The 20,978-nt window shown below is 37.0% G+C and overlaps 2 protein-coding genes across 2 annotated transcripts in view; one reads left to right on the top strand and one right to left on the bottom strand.

The window, feature by feature from the left end:
* scaper (S-phase cyclin A-associated protein in the ER) overlaps positions 1-20,978 on the top strand; it is a 720,649-nt gene that overhangs the window by 623,981 nt on the left and 75,690 nt on the right. Inside the window, 1 exon segment of the mRNA XM_051920308.1 lies at positions 1,029-1,184. Within this exon segment, the coding sequence (XP_051776268.1) occupies positions 1,029-1,184 (156 nt within the window).
* LOC127526109 (uncharacterized) overlaps positions 1-20,978 on the bottom strand; it is a 416,670-nt gene that overhangs the window by 360,590 nt on the left and 35,102 nt on the right. The gene's annotated exons all lie outside the window — the stretch shown is intronic.

Genomic DNA, 20,978 nt, shown 5'->3' with positions numbered 1-20,978 from the left:
TTTATGATTAAATACTTCAAAGCCAAATACTACAAATGTGCAAAAGTAGCCATTGGTGATGTAAGGGCTAGTTTTCTTTAAAAAACTATTGCTTAGATATAGGTATTGTTTTATAAATAGATGGATATTTAAAAAAAAAAAAAAAAAACATCAAAGCAACTGTTGCAGAACATTGTGGCAGACGTTACAGGCCAGTCTGCCTTTAATAAAGCAGTTTAATAACACCATACCTTGCCTGAATGATGTAGAAACCTGTCTCTGCTTGTCAAGAAATATTGAATTTCTAGTAAGTTATTCAATAGAAATTAGTGGTTACAAATTAGAAGTATTTTTTCTGGACGCAGTTTGAAAGAATATCACTACTATGCAGTTATTAAAGTAATTTAATGATCATATAATTTTGCAGATATGATAATGGTGATACTTTATTTTTTTTTATTAATTCAGATTTGAGATGCTAAATGTACAAAGTTGTTTCGAGTTTTTTTAAGGTGTACAGTAAATTATCAGGCAGTGTACATTCTTAAATTCTTCCCATACAACTGTTCTCTACTTTACAACGTTGGCTTTATCATAAATGCAAAAAAAGGAAAATAAATAATTACGATAGATTAGTGTTACTCTGAAAATGGCTGTAGGCTGTACCTGCTTTCTTGTTTTTTTCCCCCTCATTGTGTTTTTCCTTTTTGACTTTTGCAGATTGATGCTGATTCAGCCCTTCACTGTCTCCAAGTAGAAATATAATTTTTTGCCTAAATGTTTATAACTCACAATTTTGACTGCAACAGCTTTTGTACCTAAAGTATCAGGTTATGGGTACTTTTCTAAACATTTTTAAGTATAATCTATGACTAAAGTTCCATTCTTTCTGAAATGTTATCTTACTTGGTTTTAGAAACTAATTTTTGAAGTGAATTTTTTTACATCATGCAAACAGAACAGGATATGTCTTTCATGATTGCAAGTGTTGTGGTTTAATTATAGCTTTCTGTTAAATTGTTACCTTTTCTTCTCTCCACTTTTTCAAGCTACGTGGTAAACATGGGTTTGATTGACAAGCTCTATGGCTGCTTCCTTTCAATACAAGGCCCAATTGATGAAAATCCAAAGACTGCTGCTTTTCTTCATCATGCAACAGCTCTGTTACATGGAATGTGCAAAATGTGTTTCCTGGGGACTGGACGGTAGGCTCTTTTTTCCTTTTTTGACCACAAAATGTTAATTTTCTTTAAAGAAATTAACATGTTTAGTAAATTTGAAAATTCTTCAGATTAAAGGTAAAAACCGTTTATAAGGCAATGCTAAAATGTTAATATTTATGTTTATCGGGGATGAACGTATTTTGTGCATCATTTTAACTTGTTTCATACAGAAACATCCAAACTGAATTTATGCACAAAGTCTAATCAATTTATTAAGCTTCTGTTTTCAGCACATTTGTGAATAGAAGAATTTGAAAGATCCTTTTTAGTAAATAGATGAATGAAAATGGCAGACAGAGGCTGATGTGACTTAAACAGAGTAGAAGATACAAGTACTGTCAGTAAGCTAACAGCATGTTCCTAGCAGTGGTGCTGAAAGAGGCCTGTTAAAATGCACAGCTTCTCATCCCTTGTTATACCCCTTGAATGGCATATGTCAGCAGACTAGACAACCAGTTTACACTCCTGTCAACAATAATTTACAGCATCTGGCAACTGAAGGACTGAAAAAGCATCAACTAAGGCCCATGATGTCAACAGTGCAGACTGACAGTGGTGCTGTAATGGTATGGTATATGTCCTCCTGGGTAAAGGCAGTTCAACATTTAAATGCTGTTGGATTAACAAACCTTCATAGCAGTGTATCTGGCTGTAGTGGCTGTTTACAGAATAATCTTGCTCTTTGTTAGAGGATTGAAAATGTCTACATGAAAGTTCATTGGTGTAGTGTAATAGTCTCTCCAGTCGTAATATTTCAGTCCAGCTGAGCATATATGGGATGGGATAAACAAACTATTATTGAAAAAGATTCATGAGTAAGTAATTTGCGACAGGGAATACATTAAAGCTTACATGGGCTAGTGTTAGTCTCCTGCACTTTTGACACCTTTCCTGAGTGAATTTATTGTATTTTTTGAGGAAATTGAGAACTTAATCAAGTGACCCCTTAGTGTTTGGAAAGGAGCATGTATTGCTTAACACTCTAGTGATCATTTGTTGAATACTGATTTGATCCCCATTTCAGTTTAATTTAGAAAACAGTTTTGCAACACATTTTCTGGCAAATGCTTTGACAAGTAGGATTGTGTCAGTTTGGAGTATGTCAAAGTGTTTTCTCAATAGCTATGAGAAAAATGCTTGTCTGAGGTAGTATATGTCAAGCTTGAACTATCCTGCTAGTTTAGGGGCTATGCAAAGGAATGATGCTGTATTCGTTTCTGGTTTCACTAACTGAGCACACTGGAGCCTTCCTTCTTGCAACTCATTTTGTGATATGTCATGAATTAAAATTTACTAGACCTTATTGGTTTGAAATTTTTAACTTATTATAAGATATCCCTAGTGTCTGTGTTCATTTCTGAATTTATTCCACTTTCCTTTAATGCTGTAGTCAGTAGTCCAAATGCGATGTGATGAAAAGTCTACGGCAGTCATTCACAAACTCTGTCCTGGGGACCCACTGTGCCTGCAAGTTTTTGTTCCAACCAACTTCTGTTTTTAATTGGACTCCTATCCTAATTACATTAGTTGTTATTTCCTCCGTAGTTTCTGTTTTTTGTGGTTAATGTAGAAATTACAAAACTAAGTTTCGTAAATTGTTGTTAAAATGCACTGAGCAGATAAATGGGAAAAATGCATAGTTTTTTTTTTAATTTTATTTTTTAACAATATTTTCATCCTAATAAACATTGTGCTTTTCCAGGAGTTCTGGTGATTTAATCCATTGTGCACTAGTTAGTGGGTCTGGCTCTGAAGTATTTCATCATTTAGTGTTGGCTTGTTTTTATTTATCATTAATTGGATACAATGAAGGGAGCAAAATACAGAGAAAAGTGTAAAATAATAGGCAGACAACAAAAGAGAGTTAAGCATTTAAAGGTATAGCAAAAACAGAAATTTTTGTAAATGTCTCCGTATTATAAAAAAAAATCCTGGCAAGAAACAGTAGGACGTCGAGACGTGATCTTCAGGTTAAGATCACGGAAGACAGTTAAAAGACCCGCGAGGACCTTAAACATGAGACATTGTGCCAAGAGATTGACCCAGGACCATCTCGCGATGATGTAGAACATGAGATTCTTGCAAGACACGCCGTACTTACAATCAATATCAAATAAGACAACAGGCCAGCAAAACATTCAGTCTTGTGAAGGATTTGAGCACACATAGATCCAGCGTCTCAGCGCATATAAAGTGTATATGGACAATACGTTATAAATGAAACATCGACGAATAAGCGAAGAAGAAAGCAGCACGGAGAAAAGAGACTCAAAAGCATTGGAGAGAAAAAAGAGCAAAAAAGAAAAAATAATCTAGGTGCAAATTCAGAAAATAAGGAAAGTAATTATCAGCCCGTAACAAGTGGAACTGAAACAAAGCACGTCCAATCAGGCTCAGAATTAAAAGACAGAGTAAAAGTAGAACTTCATAAACACGTTCACAAACGTTGGCACTATACACATACAGAGCAGATTATGAAGCAGTGGAATTCGAAAGGCTCAAAAAAAAAAATGTATGCGCGATGCAAAAGTGGAGAAAGTTAAAGAATATGAAAGTAGAAAATTAGAAAGTATAAAAAAATGAAAGTAAAGATCGCAATAGTGCAAACAAACGGAAATTATTACTCGAAAAAGGGAAAATAATCACCACAGACCAGGTGTCATTGAAAAAAAAGCAGGACAAAGCAAGGTCAGAAATAAAAGACAAAGAGTAGAAAACAAGGAGGCCAAACACATGCAGAGCAGATTAGACATAATGAAAATTGGAATTCAAAAGACTCAAAAAAAACAAAAGTAGGCACAAAACACATGCAGAGCAAGATACAGAATATGAAAGCAGAAAAAAACGACAGTGTCAAAAAAAGAAAGTAAACATCACATTAGCGCAATGAAAGAGAAATTATTACTTGGAGAAATAACTAAAAGGTGAATAGAGATCGAATACATGGACACAGTTGATATGTCAGAAGTATGTAAATATTGTCAGGCTTTGAAGTTTAAGTCAGAGAATTTCAAAAACGTGTTTTACCTCACATGCATTTACTGGTTACTTTGCAAAAAAAAAAGTATTAACTGCTGATGATGTAGATCGCTTTTCTGTGCCGAAATTCCAAACAGAGAAACCTATCCTGATTATGGTACAAAGTCATTAAACACATGTCTCACTGACCTCATTAAAAAGATTCAGCACACTGGGACTCGAAAGATTCCAAATATTGTTTTTACATAAGTTCTGAAATAAAAGTGAAACTAATGAAATAGCAACAATTCAAAGAAAAAAAATCTTAAAAGTGTGTATCTGGAAAACCAAACACGGGGGTTGGCGAGCGAAGTGAGCAGGTGGCGATGCCCCCTAGTTTTATAAATGTAAAAGTCACACTGCTGTGCTTTTCTGAATGCAGAATAACAGAAGAGAAAAAAGACCAGCTAGTTAAATTACATCAATTGTTATCACTGATTGTGAATCTGGTAGGAACAAAAACCTTCAGCCACAGGGGGTTCTCAGAGCCGAGTTTTGGAACCAGTGGTCTAGGCGATAATCCCAGCATGGAATGCATAAGCCAAAATATGGATTTTTGATTTCATTGAAGAAGGCGTTTGGGTTATGTCTTCCAGCTGTGTGACAATGTCCATTTCTATTTATACTATTTTGATCTGAGTGTAAATTGTCCAGGAATAATTATGGTCCTCAAGATTAAATAAGGTTTCTGTGATATCTTTTGGTGTTCTTTAGGTGACAACCAAACAATTTAATATAATACTCAAGTGTCACGTACACAGTGTACACCAGACCTTACAAACAGGTAAATCTGATTCTAGCTGACGTTCATTTAAAGCGTTGCATTAACCCTTTGTATGAATCTGTTACACAAATACAGGATATTTTAGATAGATAGATAGATAGATAGATAGATAGATAGATAGATAGATAGATAGATAGATAGATAGATAGATAGATAGATAGATAGATAGATAGATACTTTATTAATCCCAAGGGGAAATTCACATACTCCCACAGCAGCATACTGATACAAAAAACAATATTAAATTAAAGATTGATAATAATGCAGGTAAAAACAGACAATAACTTTGTATGATGTTAACATTTACCCAAGGGTGGAATTGAAGAGTCGCATAGTTTGGGGGAGGAACGATCTCCTCAGTCTGTCAGTGGAGCAGGACATTGACAGCAGTCTGTCGCTGAAGCTGCTCTTCTGTCTGGAGATGACACTGTTTAGTGGATGCAGTGGATTCTCCATAATTTATAGGAGCCTGCTTAGCGCCCGTCGCTCTGCCACAGATGTCAAACAGTCCAGCTCCATGCCAACAACAGAGCCTGCCTTCCTCACCAGTTTGTCCAGGCGTGAGGCGTCTTTCTTCTTAATGCTGCCTCCCCAGCACACCGCCGCGTAGAAGAGGGCGCTCGCCACAACCATCTGATAGAACATCTGCAGCATCTTATTGCCGATGTTGAAGGACGCCAGCCTTCTAAGGAAGTATAACCGGCTCTGTCCTTTCTTACACAGAGCATCAGTATTGGCAGTCCAGTCTAATTTATCATCCAGCTGCACTCCCAGGTATAGGTCTGCACCATCTGCACACAGTCACCTCTGATGATCACGGGGTCCATGAGGGGTCTGGGCCTCCTAAAATCCACCACCAGCTCCTTGGTTCTGCTGGTGTTCAGGTGTAGGTGGTTTGAGTCACACCATTTAACAAAGTCATTGATTAGGTCCCTATACTCCTCCTCCTGCCCACCCCTGATGCAGCCCACGATAGCAGTGTCGTCAGCAAACTTTTGCACATGGCAGGACTCCGAGTTGTGTTGGAAGTCCGATGTATATAGGCTGAACAGGACCGGAGAAAGTATAGTCCCCTGCGGTGCTCCTGTGTTGCTGACCACAATGTCAGACGTGCAGTTTCCAAGACGCACATACTGAGGTCTGTCTTTAAGATAGTCCACGATCCATGCCACCAGGTATGAATGTACTCCCATCTCTGTCAGCTTGTCCCTAAGGAGCAGAGGTTGGATTGTGTTGAAGGTGCTAGAGAAGTCTAGAAACATAATTCTTACAGCACCACTGCCTCTGTCCAAATGGGAGAGTGATCGGTGTAGCCTATAGATGATGGCATCCTCCGCTCCCACCTTCTCATTATATGCAAATTGCAGAGGGTCGAGGGCGTGTTGAACCTGTGGCCTCAGGTGGTGAAGCAGCAGCCTCTCCATGGTCTTCATCACATGTGATGTCAGAGCAACAGGCCGGAGGTCATTCAGCTCACTAGGACATGATACCTTTGGGACTGGGGTGATGCAAGATGTTTTCCAAAGCCTCGGGACTCTCCCCTGTTCCAGGCTCAGGTTGAAGATGCGCTGTAGAGGACCCCCCAGCTCCGATGCACAGACCTTCAGCAATCGTGGCGATACTCCATCTGGGCCCGCTGCTTTGCTGGCACGAAGTCTCCTCAGCTCTCTGCTTACCTGCGCTGTTGTAATTGTGGGTGGGGATGTCTCTCCTGTGCTGGTATCAGCAGAAGGATGTGTGGAGGGTGCAGTACTCCGAGGTAAGAGTCAGAGTGGGTTAGTGTGGTCAAACCTGTTAAAGAAGTTGTTCATTTGGTTTGCTCTCTTCACGTCTCTCTCGATAGTGGCACCCCGCTTCGAGCTGCAGCCAGTGATGATCTTCATCCCATCCCACACTTCCTTCATGCTGTTATTCTGCAACTTCTGCTCCAGCTTTCTCCTGTACTGCTCCTTCGCCGCCCTGAGCTGGACTCAAAGTTCCTTCTGCACGCGCTTGAGCTCATGCTGATCACCGCCTTTAAAAGCCCTTTTCTTCTGGTTCAAAAGGCCCTTGATGTCACTTGTAATCCATGGCTTGTTGTTAGCATAGCAGCGTACAGTTCTTACTGGAACTACAATGTCCATACAGAAGTTGATGTAGTCAGTAGTGCAGTCAACAACCTCCTCAATGTTCTCACTATATTTTCTGCTTATTTTATCAGTGCTGGGAATTCCTCCAGTGGTGCCTGGACTTTATCTTGTAATAGTTTATGTGCAATGCAGGGATTGTATAAATCAATGAGTTATAGTAGTGTTTGAATGTTCATACTTCAAAGAAAATTATCCAAACATTAAAAAAAACCCATTAATATGCAAATGGCATAATATTTTGGTCTGTTTTTTAGGTTATTATTAATGAGTAGAGAAAACCAGAATATGTACGACTATTTACGAAGGAATTCCTACATCGAAAAAATGTTTAGCGTATACCTTTGAAATTCAATATAAAATATATAAAAGTAGAGACTTTTTTGTCTGACACAATCCTTCTGTTCTTAGCAAAATAAATAGTGTTGGATCCTAACTCTTCATAAGAGCTCACTTTAGCCCTTAAAAGATGCATGGGCATCTTTGGTGCTGCTTCTGTCATGCTACTCACGTCTTCTGTGGTGGCATGCAAACACAGATGTTTTCTGTTTTTGCCCTCTGACACACACACACCACCCAGCTCTGCCTCATTCTGCTCACCTGGGATCAGATGCAACCTATATGCCACACTATCCCCCAGCTCTGTGAGCAACCCACGAACAGAAATTGGCTTTAGCAGCCAGGAGATGTGGTCAAAGTGCTTTTTGCCCCTTTGTCAGTCTGTGGCCACCTAAGTAGTGTGTCACTCTCTGGTCTGGACCCAGTGGTGCTACAATATTTAGTTGCACAGTGAGGTTCAATGTATCAGTCACATAGATGCTCCTTATAAAATGAATTTTTTCATGATTCAGATTTATTTGGTATTCTTTTGAAACTGGGGTCAGCTTACATCTGAATGGATAAATCTTTAATCCGCTCCAAAAATAAAACTTCAGCTGCCACTCTCACGTCAACTGCTTTCTTTGAGATCAGATTAAAACAGTACAAAAAAGAGAACTGCTTGTTAAAATGTTGAGTGTTCCAAAGGTAAGTAACTTAAGAAATTAAAAATGCAAATTTACCTTTATTCATTTACATTTACATTTAGAGGGGATTTTCGGTGTACAGTATGTCTCCAGCAGTAACCATAAGATAGGAACTTGTTTTAGTTTTATCTATCAGCACTAATGTGTGTTATTCTTAGGATACAAAGCTGAAAAGTGTGATGTGAGGAAAAGGCACATTTATTTTATGTAAATTATTTTTCATTACTGATTCAATGATCCTGGTGTATGAAAACGCAGTGAATACCTGCACTTTATTTTCAACTGTGCATACCAGACAGAAAATAGATGGAGCCATACAGTAGTGTGAAGGCGTGTATGCTATATTTGTAGGCATGTACAGCAGTCCGCCACACTGTACTTCTCCCAAATATTGCCCCACCCCCTTCATGTCTGATACCTTTGCTCTTTTTGTGTGCCATGCTGACACTTCAGTACACAAGCAATGGTACCGAGAATGCAGTCAGACTTCTTTTTTGGGCACATACACCATCAGCATGGCACTGCCAGATCTAAACACTAGTGTGGAGAGTTGGTTGCGTACTGAAGCGTCTATAGCTGCAGGTGGAAGGAGCAATCGTACTTTTCGTAACTGATCTTTTCCTAAATAAGGAGTGGCATTGCGCATGTACTTTGTCAGCATGCCTATGTTGACCAAACACAGGAAGCTCTGCAGTCTACTTGTGGCTTTACACTGTAGGAAGAAAAGTAAATAAATATAGGTAAACAACATTCGATGTGGCATTTATATAAGTAACATGTAAATGTTTTTCATATAAAGACCATCAAGAAACATAATCGCAAAGAGAACTTTGCAAGATACTTTGGCGAGCCCTGTAAGCCCAGCTGTTTCGTTAAAGGACATGCGTGTGACAGATTCACTGGCAGGATGACACCCAACCTGTTGCTGCATCCAAACAGTGCCATCTTTCACCTTTACACTTGGTACAGCTGTGTTGTTCTTATGTGTGAGTGGATGTTTCTTGCAGGGAGGACTTCTGTTCTCTTTCTCCAATGTAGAACCCTCATCTGAGTTCACCTCTGTTATAGCGCGTCTTTATTTGAAAACAGCAATGTCAGATTGGGGGGATTGTGAACGTGACTGAGAGAATAAAACTGAATTTAAAAAAAAAAAAAGCACTAACCTTTACAAGTACCATAAATTTACACCTTTCTGTTAAAGACTCAAATCAAATGTATGTTTTTATTCAATAATAGTAACAATAAGAGCAGCTCACTACTCAAAACGGTAAATCTAGGAAGTGCCCAAAATCGAACCAGTAACCTCTAATTATGAGTCATCAGTACTTACTGCTGCACCACCCAAGCGGTCGTATCAGCGTCGTACCCTAACCTGATTTCTTTTTCTTCAGTTATATTCTTGAATAAAAGCGCACTTGTTTTGTTATACTTGTACCTTTTGTGAAAGTGTTTATTTGATATTTGGACTTCAGTCTTCACACATTATACACTTCAAGTCAAAGTTTTGTCATTAGTACTATAACTATATTAGTACTATACTATTTCTGTTTTAGGTATGTGTTCAACATTTCTTGCCTCATATTTCCTGTCATCCTACATTACATAGATCAGTGTAGACACGGAACACACATGAAATGTATGTGTTCTAAGTAGCAATATATTATTTACCTTATACAACTCCAGACACCTCACACCCAGATAAACAGACTTGAGCTGTGGGGGATGGGACAGCAGTCTGCTTGCTGCTTGTGCTGATCGACACATTTGCAAAACAAAACAAAACACATTTGACACATTTGCAAAACAATAGACGCTAATGGAGAGGTGAGGAATTTAAGGTGGCCCAGGATTATGAGATTTTTGGTAGACTTCAGAGATTCTAGTGTTAATTCATATTGATTAGGAATATGATGAAGGTCAGAGGTGGTACTTTAACGGACTAAAGATTACTCTGCTTTCTGATGTCTTCAGTGTTCACTTCAAGTATGAGACATTTCATACAGTCTTCATGATCTTTCTTATTTTTAACATAGCCCTCATGTATTTTTATCTGGTACATTTTTATGGTTCAGTTCAAGATATGGCAGGATTTCATAATTAGGCACCACTGGTTTACACTTAGACCATGACACCCCATTGGTTTTGTTAATCCCCACGGCAGAAATATTAAAGACCTTTACATGCTGCTCACCAGACCATGGCAGGTTCAGCATCAGTTTTTCTACTGGATTCTCTCAAACTCACTTAATCTATTTCAGGGTCAAAGGGTTCCGTATCCTTTCCCAGCAGCAAGGTAGAAACCTTCCTTGGACAGATCCTTGTGCATAGCTGGGCCTAGTCTTACCTATCACTTACAGTCACATTCACACATTTCCTATTAATCTAACATGCATGTCTTTGAGAATTTTAGAGCAAAATTAAAGTACCTGAAGGAAAACCGATGGAAACATGATGAGAACATTCAGAGTTGACATTGCTAAAACCCGATGTGGAATTCATTACAGGATGCTTGATCTATCAGGTAGCTGTGCTACCCTCTCTGCCAACATGCTTTTCTTGTACTACTACACACAAAATAATTACTAAATCTACTTTTATGATATTCTTTATTTCTAAATAACGCTTCTAAATCAAAAATAAAATAATTCGAACTGTGCTTAAGAAAGACGCACAATCCCAGAACTGACTCTTAGCCCAGGCTGAGGATTCAATTATGCATGTGTTGCTTCCAGGATAGACTCCAGCATTCCCACTACCACTGTTTGGAATGAATGAACAAATGAATAATTTACTTAGTTTAGTTTGAAATTTTTGATAGAATGTTGTGCCCCTCTTGTTTGATTAGCATTGCACACTGCAGATTCAGTGATCTGGCAGGCCTTGTTTATTTTCTGTCTTTGCCAATTACGTCTTGTACTTCAAGACCTGTCAGAGATATTTACATGAGGCAAATGTAGTGTGTTAACAGCTAGTATGAACGTAACAGTGCATTCATTCTGAAAGTTCCACTATACACTACAGATTATTTAAAGTGTATGAAGGAATTACACTCATTTGCACTTTATTTTGTTGATTTAAAATCATGGTGATGATGTATTTTCTTGCTGTCAGATCCATAATGTTTGCAATAAGGTTTCAAATACATTATACCAAATGTTAAGTTGCTCAACATTTTTTTATGTGGTTTCGCTTCTTTACTTTTCCTTTCTGTATACACTTTATTTACTGCAATTTTAATACAATACATTTTTAAAAGACCATTCTCTAAAAGTGCTTTTGCTATTTTAGTGATTTGATTTACACTAATTTTCACCCGTCTCAGATTCATAGCAACATCAACACAGCAGAACTTTGATGCCTTGAGTTTGACAGTAAAATAAAATATACTGTGCCTATGAAAAGTATTCACCCCATATAAGTTTTCACATTGTATTGTTCTATAACATTGAATCACAATAGATATAATTTGGCTGTTTAGATACTGATCAACAGAAAAAGACCATGAAAAGTTTTGCAAAGTGGTCAAAAATAGTTACAAACACAAAACTTTTTTTTTTAATATGACACACCTAAATCATCACTGGCACAGCCAATTGGTCATAGAAGTCACATAATTAATTCAATGGATATCACCTGTCTAGGTTTTGAATTGACTGCAGTATAAATGCACATTATCTGGAAGATTCCATTTGTGGCAAGTCAGGATGGTGGTCTAACCTACACAATGAAGACCAACAAACACTCCAGGCAACTTTGTGAAAAGATAATGAAGAAGCACAAGTCCAGAGATGGAGATGAGAAAAAATCAGAGCCACTGACTATCTCTTGGATTAGGCAATGAGGGGTATTTAATAGCTATAAATCTGCCCAGAGTAGTCCTTCCTCAAAAGCTAAGTGAGAGACAACTAGGCGACTAGTGAATGAGGCCACTAAGTGACCTAAAAGAGTTTCAGGCTGCAGTGGATGAAATTGGGGAGGTAGTGCAGACAACAACTGTTGCCCGGGTGCTTCAAAAATTCCAGCTTTATGGAAGAGTATCTAAAAGAAAACCACTGTTAAAAAGAAACACACACATCATCTCGGTAGACTTTTCCAGAAGACACATGGGAGACTACGAAGTGAGCTAGAACACGGGTGTCGAACTCCAGTCCTGGTGGGCCGCAGTGGCTGCAGGTTTTCATTTTAACCATCTTCTTCATTAGGGACCAGTTTGTGTTGCTAATTAACTTCTTTTGCCTTCGTTTTAATTAACTTGACTCAGGCCACTTCGTTGTCTCTTTTTCCTTAATGAGCAGTCAAACAATAGTGAGACACAAAACAAGTTGCCACATGACCAGCTCACCTGTGCCCATCACACAATATCTGAAAATAAAGAAAGGTGAAGGTCTCGGTAAGGTTGGTCTGCTCAGGTCACCAAAACATCTTGACTCTGTTCTTAGGAAAAACAGAAAAATCAACCGTTTTGGAAATGTCTGCTGTGGCAGAATGAGAACAGCAACAAGCCATGGAATTAAATGAGTTTAATTAACAGCAAGAATCAGCTTTTCATTAAGAGATTGGTTGGAGTTTGAAATTCCAGTTTAGCTGGTTATCTATTGGCTCGTTTCACATCTCATTTCTTTTTGGCTGTCATTTAATGAAGATATGAATCGATTCAAAGGACTGGTCCATGAAAATGAAGGGAAAAGGAGTAAATTAGCACAAAAACAGGTCACTGATTAGGAAAAGGGTGAGAATGAAGACCTGCAGCCACTGTGGCCCTCCAGGCCTGGAGTTTGACACCACTGAGCTAGAAGAAGGTTCAATGGTCTGAGGAGACCAAAGTTGAGCTGTTTGGCTTCAGACTAAATGACACAATTGCATAAGCTAAACTCAGCACATTATCAAAAATACACCATCCTCACAGTGAAGTCTGGTGTTGGTAAAATCTTTCTGTGGGAATGCTTTTCTGCAGAAGGCCCAAGAAGGCATGTGAAGGTAGGGGAGGGAAATGAATGCAGCAAAATACTGCCAGAAACCTGCACCATAGGAGAAGAGTCATTTCTCCAGCAAGACAACAACTCCAAGAATAAAGCCAAAGCTACACAGGAATGGCTTAAAAACAACAATAGTAATTCCCTGGAGTTCCTGAGTTAGAGTCCAGATCTCAGTCCAACTGAGAATTTGTGGCTGTTCTTGACAAAGGTTGTTCACTCATGATCACCATGCAACCAGACAGAGTGTGAGCTATTTTGCAGAAAAGGATGGGGAAAAAGTGCAGTGTCCAGGTGCACAAAGGTGATAGAGAAACCTGTCCATATAGACTCAAGAAATAATACAAATAATAATAATAATACTGTGAACTATGTACAGTGTCCACCTCCTCTGTGGGGTCCTCTTTAGTGAGCTGCATAAGCGTTAAACTGACAGAGGCATGCAGCCACTCCTAGCTTGTATTGTATATAGTGTCTGTAGTGGGCTGGTTTGGCCTACCGCCAGTTGCAGTGTGATCTGCAAGGGGACACCTTAATTCTCCACAATATTGGAACTACTGTATTTCATCATCAAAACTTGCAACCCACGCCCCACTCACAATCTATAACAGTTCTTTGAAGTTAATATTTGTAACAGCACTTGACGATTGAATCTGGCTTGAATTATCATGCATTTTATACAACAATTTGAGAAATAAGAAGAAGCCAACAGAATAGGGAGTACTGCATGTACCTCAGGAGGCCACTTGCTAACCATGTGTTCTTTGAGTTTTGCCTAACTTTTGTTCGTCTGCTTCACATTTCACTTTCCGCACAGCTCGCCACCTCTTTTTCCTTTGTAGGGCAAACTCCCTACTCCAGTCGGCACCAGCCCCATTACTCCGTGATTACAGCGTCCGTTTATTTATACAGTGGCGATGTTCTGTTTATGCCTTTCAGTTGCATGAACTGCACACACCATTTCTATGCACAATCACAGCCGAGGAAAAAAAAAAAAAAAAAAAAGGATATGCTGCCAAGGAATATTTCACTCGCTACAGCTTTATTACCAACAAATATTGACAAACAAAAAAAAATGTCAATTCATTTTCTATTTTTAAGTTTCTATTAAATCAGTAAAAATGTTTTTGAGATTTTAAGGTATTTCATTTTTTGTTTACCCCTAAATATTGATGTATCAGAATGTCCTTTCATAGAAGATAACTCCTGTCCTAGATGTACCATCCTGCCTAATTTCAGTTTTTTAACTAAATGGGGGAAAAGGATTTTTGTCAGCATTGCATTTATATAGGTAGAATTAATCTTTTTTATATTTTTATTCAGTTTAAAATCATGATATTGCGCCTTCATTGCAGAAAACAGATACAGAGAATTAATGGATGTTGTTAGGACTTTTTATACTATACACAATATTGTACATACTGTATAAATTATGTGTTTAAGTTAAAGAGGACAGTTATTTGCATCAATGTTTCTTCACCAATGGGTTGCAGTAAAACTTGTTTCAAAAAGTTGTGACAATGTTTGATAAACATGCTTTTCAGTCTGTAAAGCAACATTTTAACCAACTTGTCTTCTAAGCATAGTTGTCTTTTCTAGAAATAGTGTAAGGATATAATTAATTATTTATAGTTATTCTGAAATATATATAATAATTTTACAATATATTGTACATTTTTAGTTAGATTTGTTCTTTTGTTTATGACTTTTTTCACATTTAGGAGCTCAAAATTCTGTGAAGATTTATAAATAGTTTAGTGCTCAAACAATTATTAGTAAATATTGTTTTTCTATTCTGCAATATATTGCAATATATTATAATCATATGTCATAGGACTGTTATTTACAAACTTAATCAACAATTTTATATTCTGTATTTTAAGGACCCTATTTCTCTTGATTATGTATTTTTCATATGTTAGGTGTGCATCATTTATTTATCTTTTGTATATTACTTATTCATTATTATTCATATCTAAATTTAATTTGTTTTTTCTTTGCATGTATCTACTTTTTTGACATAAAGCACTTTGAGCTACATCCAGTGTATGAAAATGTGCTATTGAATTAAATGCTGCTGTTGTTGTATTACCTTTTTCTTTGACTGTAGTTAAAAATGGTGAACTGATGTGCCTATAAGCAAAATTCTGTCAGGCTATCACTCCTAAAAAGAAAAGCCTTTCATTTAGTTCATAACTTTGTAATTGTAGAAAAGGGTTTCAAATATCACAGCAGTCTTTACTAAGAGTGGGGATGTCTGTTTATGGTATGTAATGCGCAGGTCACTATGTTGTCTAAATTCACTTCTTGGTGAGTTTTTATGAGATGAGATCTTGTAGTGGAGCTATCAACCATTAGCTGAGATTAGAACCTTTTAGTCATTCTTCTGAATTCAACATAATCCACTTCAGTATTATGTTGGGCTAGAGCCTTGCACAACTGCACTAGTTGTAAGTTCAGAATCTATTGCAGTGCCCACTTTCATGCACTTACATTGGAATTACATTTGTTATCTCTAATTGACCAAATCTGCATGATGTCATTGAAAATTATGATAGAAAAACCCACAGCATTATGGCAAGAATGTGCCAAATCTATGTATGCTATGCCCAGGCTTGGGATCCAAACCAAGGATAATGAAAGTGTGAGGCAGTAGCATTAATTACTTCACTGCTATGCTGCTCCAGAATTTTTAATTTTTTAAATGTTGTTTAATATGTGCACTTATTATTATTGGAGCTACATAAATGCATTTGTGTATTAACAATTTGGAAATGCTCCTGTGATATTTTGCATCCCCTTTTCGTTTTTAAAGGACATTTGCCTTTTCATTGTGGCACATCTGGAAGTTAACTTTGCACATTCAGGATGAGAACAAACTAAATGTCTGCTGGAGCTTTTGAACACCACAGATGAATGCGATGTTTAAATTTAGCTGAGCTTTCTTGCCATCTTCTATTTGACATCATCATTTTCTGAATTAAATAACTCAGTCACTGCGGTGGGTTGGCACCCTGCCCAGGATTGCTTCCCTGCCTTGTGCCCTGTGTTGGCTGGGATTGGCTCCAGCAGACCCCCGTGACCCTGTGTTCGGATTCAGCGGGTTGGAAAATGGATGGATGGATGGATAACTCAGTCTAAGGTCCTTATCAGCTGGAGTTTTAGAGATAGTCCTAGTTTGTAGTGTGCTTTAGTTCTTGATTATTAATATGGCAATGCTTGCAAATTGCATGTTTCAGATTATATTCATTTTTTGCTATAAAATTGTTAAAACCAAAATGGATCCAAATGCTTGCGCTAAAATTTAACTGAGTGTTTGAAATAAAAATCTCAGTATTAGTGCTAATGTTTGCATTATCCAATTTGTGGTATGGTACAAGCTGTTTTAATTTTTTTCTGCTCTTTAGATATTTTCCTGCCACATCAGGAATTTCTCTCTATGATAAATGATGTTCTGTTTGTCCATATTAGATTAATATTATTATTAGCCATGTTTTTGTGTGCCACAATACTAATTTAATTGTATAGTGGTCACTGATGTATTGTGGGAAGAAAAAAAAGCACATACTTACTCGAAAGTGTATCAATGTTTCTATAATTTCATTGGAATTATCACACTTCTTTACTGTATCATTTTTTTTCCGCTCAACCTGTGTATCATGAGTTACTGTTTAGATAAGCAGGGCAATAACACTTGCTTTTAGAATATGTACATCCTGGAAAAGGAATTCTTCTTATATTTATTATGTTGATGAGACTATACTGAAAATGTAGCAGTGGTGCAGTTTAATTGTTAACCTCCACCTTAATATGTAAGTTGTACTTACTGGAGAAAAAAGTATTTTTCTGTTTGAATTGATGTACATCGGTTTCATTTTTTTTCTTTGCTGATATTAACTTCCTTAGTACTCATTTAATTGTTTTCATAATGTGATAGAAAATTATCTGATAAAGTCATGCTAAAGTAACATCTTTGACTTACTCTGCAGGCAGCAGTTATTGCAAATGTTAATGGTAGAAAAGCTATAGTTATCATTGTTTTGTTAGCTATGTTAAGTGGGGCACACACTTTCCTGACACAACTCCAGGAGATTTCCTTAGGGTCAGTTCTCCTCGGTGTAGTGTGTTAAGTGAAACTGCCATGATTCAACACAATGCTGACTTGTTTTCCCTTGTCAGGGTCTTTCATCTCTTTATCAGATCAAGTCAGATCATGTCTGTGCTGTGTGCTCGGATTATCAAATTAAAGCTGATGCTACAGGTCCATGACCTAGTCAGTGTGATCAGTGATGGTCGACACTAAAAGGAGGCCTGCAATTATCTGGATAATTTTAATTTTATTTAAGTAGTTTACCTAAGAGGAGTGCATTATAATTCTGTAAACATTAAATTAGAAAGTTTCCCTGAACAGACATGAATATGCATCAGTCTGTAGATCTCGGGGGAGAAAAAGTAATTGAATTAAACGTTTTATTATTTGTGACTTTAAATCTTCTGATTTTTACAACAGTGCCAAAGCAAAGTCCGAAATGGGTTACATACTCTTCAATAAACATCCTAATTTTCCATACTAGTATTTGGAAAGTCTATCAGTCTATTGGCATAAGAGACTTCACCAATGTCAATGAAGAGCGTGTGTAAAGGTTGTTTCAAAGATGCTTTTGGGAGAGTCCTTTGAGTTTCCAAGTGGATGGAAACATTTGCTAGCAATATCATGAAAACAAATATTTTAAAATTCTTATGTGCCATCACTGGGGCCAGGATAAAAGTTGAAGTGGAAAGTGTCAGTGCCATGAATGGTGCCAGTCCATAAGCACAAAAAAACATACCCACAAGCCAAACAGATATAATCAGTTATTTGTCTCATGTGACTCGTCTGAACAGAGGTTGTTTCTAGATTAAAATGCTTACTCATTCTTTTTTCCTATTTTGGATCCCCTGACTTTAAAAATTCCTTTTCAATTATTGCACAGAGCTGAAACACTAGCCAACAGCCTATTTCAGTTAAGCAGTAGTGTATATATGAAGAATAGGAAAGATTTGGCCATGACTTTAATATGGCATCCATCCCACACTCTTCTTACTCAACTTACATGTGTGGCAGCGTCTTCCGTTCAAGTGACCTATGAACAAAAGATCCCTGTTCCAATATATAATTTTTCTACCTTTTATAACGTGGGCATATTAAAGTACATGTTGCGTTGCTGTACTGTTTTACATAAGAGTTGTATTTGTCTTGTTCTAAGCCTTTAATTTATCTGATAATAAAACGGAACATGTAGCAGTAATACTGATTCACAGATTTTATTTTTCTTTCCTTTATTGATGACCTGAAATTGATCATGTAAACTGAAAACATGAGAGAACATAAACTTTTGGGTCCACTAGAAGAAGGGCCCTGGTTATTGCTCCAAGTGATAGACGATTGTACTTAAGTACACTACAAGCAGCAAAAATTACACTTTCAAGCCAAAAGACCACTGTATGGAGTGGGTTCTATCTGGTTCTGAAAATGCATGGTTTGGTGGAGTGGGCTGGCCTTTCAAGGCCACCCTGCTGGCCATTTTCAGGCTTTGGCCATAGCTCTTCCTCTGGGTTGGTGAATTCCTGACAGTGGAGGAAACAGACAAACACTTTCTTTTGGTACAAGCTGTAAACTCTTCCAGTGTTTTCTTTAAATTCACCCTCATATATGTAGGTCACACACTTCACAAAATATATAAGTTTGAACAATTTATTCTATAGTTCACTTTATAATTTAATTTACTAATTTAAATTACAATCGCATTAAGATATTTTCTTAAGAACATCTTGTTTATTATTTTACCCATTTTCTAGCCCACTTAATCCAACCAAAGAATCAAGAGTTCTTGAGACTGTTTTATCAGTAGAAGCTAACCAGTCCATAGCAAGACATATTCATGCAAATACATACATTCTCTCACATTGGAAAAGTTTATGGACATCTTTGGGAACACTAAAAGCAAAAACACTTTTTCCAAGTGCTGTTAAACAGATTTCCATGATCCGTTTGTAAATTAATACAGGGGAGAACATTCAGAAGCACTTTTTGTAAGCTTGCTGCAAGACATAAAAACTTAAAATATGTACAGATAAGTTCTTGGTTCTTGGAAAACTTGGAGGAGTGATCAGTGATTTATTGTTACGGCATTATTCTAGTTAGACAAAGCGCCAATCCCAGCAATCTCCATGCATTATAGTATCAGGTCATGTTGTCTTGCCTGTTGACATAGCATTTGTGTAGATATTCCCAATTTTTCTCTCAACATTTATCAAATAATTTTTGGTTTGCCTTCAAATAAACACAATAATTAAGTTTTACAGGTTTAAATAGAGATTATACAGTGATAAAAATTCAGGCTTTTAAAACAAACAGGTGGAGATTGCGATGCTCGGGTAAATCTTACCATATGAAGACTACAAGCTGAGGCAGATCACACTCAAATTATATAAAACACTTGTTGGAATTCATTTCAAGTTCTCTGTAAACCTACATTGCATGTTTTAAACTTACTTACTGTGCCAACATGCAGTTTACTATTTAAAATGGAAATATGGAATCTTTTAAGCAATGCAGAGATTAGGAAGGCTGGGGATAAGCTGTGATCTGTGTGTTTTGCTAAATGGATTTCTACTTGAGTGTATATTTTGCCAGTGCAGGTAAATAATACAGTACACTGTGTTAAATTCAATGGTATTTGCAATGGGCCATTCCTGATGTAATTTTTGGGAGTGTTCATGGTTAAAAAAAATACATAATGATCAATCAATGCTTTTATATCTGCTAACACTGAAAGAATATGTTTCTGTTGAACATTTTTGTTTTTATATTTTAGACAAAAATACTGACTATTTCATAACCATATATAAAATCAATAAAATAGTTACTTTCATATCTGCTATTAGCATCAGTAGTGCAATACCATTAACAGAAAAAGAGGAAAATAAATATAAATCATTCACTGAATGCAAAACACAATATATACACAAGAAACAATCATGCAGTTGTCGTTATGAGTAACTTCATGACCTTTGGATTAAAAATTGTCAGAACAGATTAGCAAGAAAAGAGGCAATGCTTAATTTCTGAAGTTTTTAATAATATTGCTTGCCTATCTCTGGAAGCTCCCTGGGTTGAAGTGAGCTGTGTGCTAGTAATATTCTGAGACAACTTTATCACACTTGGTAATGTTTTTTGATCCTTAGCTAGGCCTGTGCTATTCTAAGATGCTATGAAACAAATTAGTGTATCTGTAGGAATTTGTGAGCATAGATGGAGAATTCTGGGCTTTCTTCAGTCTTGCTGACCATTGTTCAGATTTTTCATGTCCACTTTCGGCTATCAGAAATGGTGACTACAAGACCCACTGACACACTCCACAGTATCTCTGATTTAGATGGTAGTGTAGTCAGCCTCCTGAAGTCTACAGCATCTTTGTTTTACTGACATCAATTGAAGAATTGTTGTCCTGTTCTAAGACGTTTTGTAATCTTTAGTGATCAGGCCTAAAATTTATAGGATCTTTGTTATAAGTATAGTTACTGTTTTGGCACCGTTGTATGTAATACACCATATTACACTCACTGGTAAGTTTTAACTTTAGAAGTCTGAAATTTGCAATCTTCCATTGTTTTTATTATTATTGTGTGCTTTGTACAATACAAGTGGGCCCCCAGGATCAAGGTTGAGAACCCCTGTTCCAATGTACCATTAATAAGCACTTATTTAATGTAGTCTACTAGCACATGTAATTGCATTTTGTTTTTGCTGTTATTTTTGAATATGACTCCTTGTTGCAAGACTTTTCAATAAACATAAATGTAATAAC

The sequence above is a fragment of the Erpetoichthys calabaricus genome, chromosome 17 (assembly GCF_900747795.2).
Source record: "Erpetoichthys calabaricus chromosome 17, fErpCal1.3, whole genome shotgun sequence".
Lineage (NCBI taxonomy): Eukaryota > Metazoa > Chordata > Cladistia > Polypteriformes > Polypteridae > Erpetoichthys > Erpetoichthys calabaricus.
The sequence above is the reverse complement of the archived record's forward strand: the minus strand, read 5'-3'. Positions and strand labels throughout refer to the sequence as shown.